The sequence below is a fragment of the Crocodylus porosus genome, unplaced genomic scaffold, assembly GCF_001723895.1.
Source record: "Crocodylus porosus isolate Cpor-Errol unplaced genomic scaffold, CroPor_comp1, whole genome shotgun sequence".
Classification (NCBI taxonomy): domain Eukaryota; kingdom Metazoa; phylum Chordata; order Crocodylia; family Crocodylidae; genus Crocodylus; species Crocodylus porosus.
This window is the reverse complement of record NW_017728910.1, coordinates 4,402,700-4,410,745: the sequence shown is the minus strand read 5'-3', so window position 1 is coordinate 4,410,745 and position 8,046 is coordinate 4,402,700. Positions and strand designations below refer to the sequence as shown.

General features: G+C 38.5%; 1 protein-coding gene across 1 annotated transcript in view; it reads right to left on the bottom strand.

The window, feature by feature from the left end:
- The window catches only part of GMPS (guanine monophosphate synthase), a gene marked incomplete at its 5' end in the record, with an annotated part of 50,588 nt that overhangs the window by 41,564 nt on the left and 978 nt on the right, over positions 1-8,046 (bottom strand). The window contains 4 exons of the mRNA XM_019532509.1: positions 334-499; positions 873-1,066; positions 3,889-3,992; positions 5,699-5,796. Coding sequence (XP_019388054.1) covers positions 334-499; positions 873-1,066; positions 3,889-3,992; positions 5,699-5,796 — 562 coding nt within the window. The remainder of the gene's footprint in view (positions 1-333; positions 500-872; positions 1,067-3,888; positions 3,993-5,698; positions 5,797-8,046) is intronic.

The window sequence follows — 8,046 nt, the reverse complement described above, 5'->3', positions numbered from 1 at the left end:
CTGTTTTACCACAGGCAAATCTCAGGGCAAGTGATATTCCAAGCTAGCCTGTTCCATGGAAAGGGGACCTAAAAATTCCCCTACAACCTAACGGGACCCTACTTGGAGCTGGCAAAGGTTCCCTTACAGTAGTTGTGGGGTCCAGTGTATGGGCAATGGAGCTGAGGTTTGTGGGGATTAAAGGGTTGCCCCAGGGTGCATCTTGGTTTGTTCTCCGAGACAAGCAAAAGAAGAATGGGGAGAAACTTACGTCTCCAGGGTCCCCCGCAGCCACATCTGTGACATCTTTATTTTTACTATTTTCAGTGATAGGAAACAAACAAAAAGCAGTACCTTTGACTTGAATTCCAAGCTTTTTAAGGGCCTCCTCCACAGACTGACTCTCTCTCTTGCGCATGAATCCATTATCTATGTGTACAGCTATAACTTGATCTTTGTTTAAAGCCCGATTCAAAAGAGCAGTACATACTGTTGAGTCCACACCACCACTGAGTAAAACCTAAATTAAGAAAACAAAGAAAAAAAACCTCCAAATTTTCCAGACATCTAGTGGGAAAGTAAAAACTAACTAAAAGGACAGAAGGAATACAGAAATTACCAAGCCAGCCCCACTGATTTTGAGGAAAAATGAGAAATCAAACAATGTACCACGGCAACTATATGAAGGCAATAGTTGTTTCTAAAAACAGCTGGCCATTTTATAAATGGAAGCATGACAAGCCTGATGGCTCTTTAGTTTAGTTTTATTTTGTTAAACTAAACTAAACTAAACCAAACCAAACCTAAAACTAAACAGCATAACTGCACAGAACAGTCTGCAAAAATGCATTGTTCTTTGGTTAGAAGTTGTCAGATGTTGCCACAGTACTTACCAGGACTTTTGATGCACCCACTTTCTCTTTAATCTCTTGAATGCACTGAACTTCTCTATTTTCTACTGTGAAAGTGCCACTGCATCCAGCAATGTCATAGAGGAAATTCTTCAATATCACTTTTCCATTCACTGTAAGGCTGACTTCAGGGTGGAACTGTGCTCCATACAGTTTTTTTGATTCATTTGCTATAGCTTCATAAGTGTAAGAGATAAAGTATTACTACATTTGTAATCTGTAAGTATGAAAAGACCCTGCAAGTTTTACAGAGTGTACCGTATCCTGCTTTGTACTAAAGTTTCTGCTGGCAAATTCATTCTTTGAAAAATAAATCACTTTAATTTAATTTGTCCTGTAACTTCCCAACCATGCTTTGTGCCACAGAAGTATGATGCAGTCCCTTCATTTGACAAAGATATTTTAAGTAGAAATAGTAATTTCAGTCATTACTAAACTAAAAAACTCTTCATTATCCATGTTTGGGAAAGGTCACTTTGGGAGGAGGTAAAAATCCAACAGTTTTTTGGATTTCCGTAGCTTTCCATAAAAATCTGATCTGCATTTCTGTGCATTGAAGTTATATTATCCCTAGCAAGCATAAGGACCAAAAAGAAAAAGCTGTAAGAAATCTGAGAACCTGACTACACTATACACTAAAGGTATATTATGAAATGTTAAGAATGTGTACTTTATTTCCAATATCCATTATTGCTGTTGAAGGGACCTATATCTTAGGGAACAAGTCCTAAGCAAACCAGAATGGGTCATTTCACAATTTATGAAAAGCTGTTCTAGCAGCTAATCAAGGCACCACAGTCTAAATTTGATCTATCTGGATCAAATACCTGGAACTATAGCTGGAACCAAGAAAAAAAAAAACATGGAAAATAGATTCAACAGACAACCGGAAAGGGGTTTGGGGTTTTTTTCCCCCCCTCATAAAGCACTTGTCTTAAAATAAAGCATAAATGTCTATTGAATCTATTTTCCACCCTGTGGAGGTCTCAGGCCAGCTAGAGCAGGTACCAAATCAGGTACACTGGGGGAAAAGGGGAGGAGAGGTAGGAGGGGGTCCTTGGGTAGGATCCAACCTTACGCCATGTTCCTGGTGGGTCTGGATGGTAGGGCCGAAAACTGTATCACTATTACCTTTTTGGTAAAATACCCTAGACACAGTTACCTGGGTACAAGCCCCAGCTTGCGCAGAATTATTTTTATACAAAAGTAACTTACATTAGCATAAGTTATTTTCCTTACCACACTTAAATTAGCAGTAATGGCACTGTACTCCTTTGAACTTTATATAGTTAAAAGCACTAGGACTTTTCTGTATAGTTGCACCTTAACTCTCTCTTAGGAGTCCTTTGGAAAGATTACAGTGCTGAAACCTTTTTCTTTAGGTATCTGAAGGTCAGCGGGGTGAATTTGTGCATTTGTGTTGGGGGGGAGGAAAAAAGTGTTTGAAGAGCTCCGACTCCGGGTTTAGGTAGACCCTTGAAGATAACAAAAATTTAGCCCCCTCACTTAGTCTCACTGTCCAGGTTACCAACCTCCTCCCATCCTTTCCAAGAACAGTGATGCAACCTGAAGCACAAGGTCCAGAAGAGGAGTGCAGCTTAGCAAGAGTGTGGAAGCCCAGAGAATATGGCAAGTTTCAGAAACTGACACTGTTCTTACAGTTTCTGTGGCTTCTACTACATTATAACGTAGTTAGGTTGGAGGGGGAACATGATGGAGAATGTGTTACTTACAACTTGAAGGCCACCAAATAATACAGTCATTGGTTAGATGGAATGTATGGATTTTAGAGTATTTGAAAAATGGAGCCTAAACAGAATTCTCAGCTTAATACTAATTATAGCTTGGAAAGCGATACTTCATAATAATGCAAGAAGGTTTAAAAATTTAGAAGCAAGATCCAAGTTTATCATGCACCTAACTTGCGATTCAGGAGTCTAATCTACAGAACATTTCTTTGTCAAAAATCCTACAACATCTATCCAGACTTTTGCTCAAAGGTTTAAATAAGAGCAATGTGAATAGTTTAAGAACACATTATGCAGCTCAATAATCAAGACACTGGAATTTCTTTTAGCTGCACAAAACACTGGCTGAATTGGTGAACTGCAAGCTGGGTCAACAAATTAGGTACATGTTTTTTTAAAATCAAATATCAGGGGAAAGCTACACACTTTTGCTGTGACCACTCAAGATGCATGAAAAATTACTTCAGACAGTGATAAATGCTAAAATAAATTAATTCTGCTGGAAAGGCAATGCATATTAAATGATATTTGATCATTAATGTTAAATGTAAAGCCCGATTCCAAATATACTGCATTCCAACAGCAAATTTCTAATTTTTCCATGTTGTGACATGCAACACAAATGGGATCCTTTACCAAGGGCGGGGTAGGAAATCAAACTGTAAACTGAAGACTTTGAAACAGCAAAATATGTTTTTTTTCAAACTGTCCACTTTCAGTCTTATTACAACACTCAGAATAAGAGATGCAACTCACTTCACAGAAATTTATTTTTGCCTGCATTAGCATGATGGTAATATTTAGATTAGAAAGCTGTAAAGAAATTCTCTTCGTATTAAAGAAATCACATTTCCATTAGAATTGAACATAAATTTAAGAAAAACATTCTCGCTGTTCTTAAGTTGCATAGAAGCCAGAAATTTTCAAACTTTCTCAAGGTCACGGAACATATTCATATCACTTCTGCCACAGAACTGCTAGCCCTGGCTCCAGGCCACCTGAGCTGATGTAGAGCCAGGCAACCCAGTCTGGCAATGGCAGCACACCACCTGCTATCCCATGCTGCCATTACCCACAATCTCTCTGTTGAACCCCGGATGGCCTACTATGGAACTCCAGGGTTCTGCGTAACAGCCTGAAAATCACTGGTAAGAGCCAATTCTTACAAAACAAGTCTGTACCTCTTCTCCTGATGAGTTATCTTTAAAAGTGCTCTCAGAAGGAAACGGATACATGTGTAAAATACATACCTGCTATAATGTTCCCAGACTGTGCGACAACTTTGAACCCATCGGCTACTTTATCTACGCTATCTCCATGTGTTAAGAGCACAACTTCCTCCTTCTGAAGTCCCCTAAAAATAAAGGTAAAATCAGAATCAGGCTAAAACATAGATAAGTATTTGTATAATCCACATAGAATAGTGTGTGAAGAATATAATCGGAATCGAAAAATGGGTAGTTCCTAAATCAGTACAAGAAAAATCAGTATTTAGCTACCTATAGTTAGGGCCTGGTTTAAATTGCAGGCCCAGCTCTTGGCTCGATGGCTCCTTTAATCGTCAAGTCCTGTCCTACCCCCAACCCCCAAACTGAGTGGTGGAGGGGCCCCATCAGTTTACTCCTGATGGGCAGGAGGCAAAAACTGCAGTTTTAAATATGCCAGTGTTTACCTCCCACTGCTTGCTGCTGACTAGATGGGGGCAAAAACTGCAGCACATTTAAAACCACATTTTCTACCTCCCAGACACCAGGAATAAGCAGTGAGGCCAGGGCCAACAGGACCCCTCTGCCAATCATCAGCGTGAGGAATGCTAAGATTAAAAAGAGCTGCTGCACCATAAGCTGGGCCTGAGATTTAATCCAAGCCCTACCTATAGTAGTGCTCTACCAAAATGTATATCCAATAATGCAAATAATAGATTTTATGCTTCAGAAAGGTGAGCACAAATACTTTGACAGCTGCTCTAAATCTCAAAAGATCTCTTCCACTAAAACACTGAAGCACATGCTTCCTTCCCAGCACTAGTCACCTGCTTAATTATGAGATGCTTTTTGGAGTTGGCCTGAACTCTCATTCAACAGGTCTCTTATGCAAAATGAACAACCTCTCCAGAGTTCTCAAGTCAGCTGCTGGTTAAGAAAAATGCAAATGGTTCCTCTGATCTTAGTACAGCAAAGCCTAGCTTGCTGAAGTTTATTAAGCTAGGAGAAATAAAAAGAACCAGGCTTCCTACTTAAAAATGACAGAGCTTCGTTAGGCCTAAATATAAGAAAGTTCGTAAGGACAACCTCATCCTAATGGTCTTTAAACTTTTGAGGATAGAGTACAAAATTCTAACACGTATCTGGAAAATAAAAACTAAAAATCAGAAGAACTGGAACCCTGTAGGTATGGTAAGCTGACCATACTATAGCAAGGCACTCAAATGGAGTTATTGTGACAACAAACAGAACAAAAAAATTGGTCTTACAGACTATTCAAAAGCATGCATAAAAGAAAAAGGAGAGAAGACTTCATTAATGTTTTCAGTTTTTCCCTAGTTTCCAGGAGCTTGGACACCAGTGGGTGCTAGGCAACACAAAAGCAACCCATTGGCACAACAGAATGATGAAACGATTATAGACCTTTTTAATGCAAAGATCCCCAGACTGGTTTTTAAAGTAAAGAGGAGAAAAGACATAGTTTAGAGTCTACAGGTACAAAGCTCTCCCAAATCACATACATAGGAGGTGAAAAGCCAAAGTTTTGGCTGCATTCTTTATAGGAAGTGTGAGCAAAAAGGTATTTTAAAAGACAGAAAATATAGGAGTCCATTTAAAATAGAAGTCAGAGTTCTGTAGACTTGCTCACATGTATAACTCTAAAGTTAGGCAATTGCAGGTTTAAATATGCAGCTGCCCAACTTACGTGTACAAACTGCAATATCTGTATGAAGAGTAGTGATCATTCATGAATGTAGGAGGAACTAGTTTCTCCTCTTAAAAATTTAGCTTCTGTCTACAAGTGGCACTATCATCAGTTTTCACTTTTTGAAATGGTATTTAAATGCATGCATACCTGAACAGTGAGCACGTGTTATCAAGAGTAATGCTGAAAACTCCATCTTCTCGAACATTTTTTTTATGCACTGTACCTCCAAATACTTTATTCATCATCTGTCAAAACAGAAACACTGTTACATCAAATAAGTTCCTCATACGCAAGATCATTTTCATGCTATATTTGCCTCACTGTCCCTAAATTATAACTCTACATTCTAACTTAAATCTATTGGCAATGACAACTAACTTCTGGCCACTGATATCCCCTTCAGACCAGGCTAATGTTCATCATTGTTATTTTAGTAATGCAATGCTTCCACCAACTCAGTTATCCCATTATTCTTACTAAAAAGATAATTTATTTTCTATCAGCCTCCTCTTGGCACAGCTGGAAACCATTCCTATCCTTACCATATTTTACAACAGAAGATTCTCCTCCTGCCCCCAAAAAGCGTATAAAATTGTGAAATACGTTTTTAACAATGTATTTAGCAATATAGATTTTCATTACAAATTATTTCATTTGTTTATTATATAGTGTCTATGTACAAGACAAACCTTAAGCTCCCTTCTTCAGGAAGAAGTATGCTTTAAGCATCAAAAAACAGAGTAACTGGTAAATAAATCATGGCTTTGACAGGAAACATCAGGGTACATATTAACAAAGTTAGACATAGTCAATTAGTATGATAATCAGATAACCAAGTAGATGGTCATATAAGTGGCCAAAGGCTTATGAAAAACCAGGACCTGCCTGCTTATGGGTATGAACAAGCATTTGAAATCTAATACTTTCCTGATTGATATTATAAGATAACTGATTGAAGATACGTTAATTTCCTTAAAAACTGTGGTTCATGACCACTACACAAAGTCATCTAATGATTCTAAAAATTAGTGGAATTAGTGATTTTTATAACTCCAATCCAAACAGATCAAGTATTTTCATCTTGGATTTCAGGCTTCCAAATACAATGCCTTTCCCTCTCAGAAGCATATACAAAAATTTTTACCAGTGATTTAGGTTTTCCCTTCCTAGTACTTTGAACTTTACTGTATGTATCCCATCATAAACAGTTTTGCGATTTAAGAAGTAATTTTAGTTTAGCATTATGTATACTGTTTTTACTGATTTTATTATTATAAAAATGTAAGTACAGTAAAAGCTTTTATCTCGCACCCCCCCCAATCATTCCCTATGGGTGCCGGATAACAAAATATGCCAGTTAACTGAGCAGCCCAAACAGGCCTGTTTGGGCCGCTGCTTCTCCTGCCGTGTTCGGGGCATCACCGTCCCTCCCACGGGCCCTACACACCTTGCTATGCCCTGGGCCGAGGGGGCTCGGAGAAACCGGAAAAGCCACGCAGGGCACTTTACCTTATAAGCTGGCATGCTGGGTAATAGAACATGCTAGCTTGTAAGGTGCCCGTTAACAGAGCTTTTACTGTAGTTTGTTTATATATGCACAAAGGCTTTCTTCTTTGTAAAGTCCATCTTATAGAAGTCCCCTGAAGGCAGCCTTCTACCAGACAGTCACTTAGATCCGAGTCATACCGCAGGACACTGATTTGCTACCACAACACACATTTTATTTTTTATTTTTTTTAAAAAAATATACCCAATTTTTTGTTAGGTAAACTAATACTTTTTTATAGAGAACTTCTTCACTGGTCGGTATCTATAAATGCCAGTGTAAAACTCTAAAGAATGCACCAATAGACATTGGGCACCCAGCTACGTACACCTTGTGCATTTTAAATCCTCTGCATGGAAAATGCTAACAGTTTACTGTTTCAAGGCAACTAAGTAATCAAAAGAAAACCAGAGCAAACACAAATATACTCCTGAAAACTATTTAAGAGTTCTAAGTTTGAAAATCAGGAGTACTACATAAATAAGGATGCTAGTCTATTTGTGTTTAGAAGAGGCATGTTCCCCGATAGCAGCTAAACAGTAGTAGTGTCGAACCTACAGGACCTCCCCTTCTCATCATAAATGTAAAATAGTGTTCAAAGTCAGCAAAGGTGTAAAAGGGAAAGAGCAAATAATTCTTGTACTGTTTGCATGGCAGAGCCAATGAAAGGGTTAATACATTTTCTTTACAGACGCTAGGGCTGTGCAAAGCTTCAGTCACTGATTTGATCTGGCCCGATTCCGTGGCCAAATCTCTGAACCCAAATTGAAAATCCGGAGACCCTTTAAATCTCTCCAAATTGAATTGGAACCCTCCAAATCAATTCAGAGAGATTCAACGATTCATACAGACACAGCTTTAAATGTTTTTTCTACATACCTTAAGGTACCAAGCAGCTTGTGGATGCTCCATCCATCCTATCATCTCAGCATTCACAGGAACATTTGGG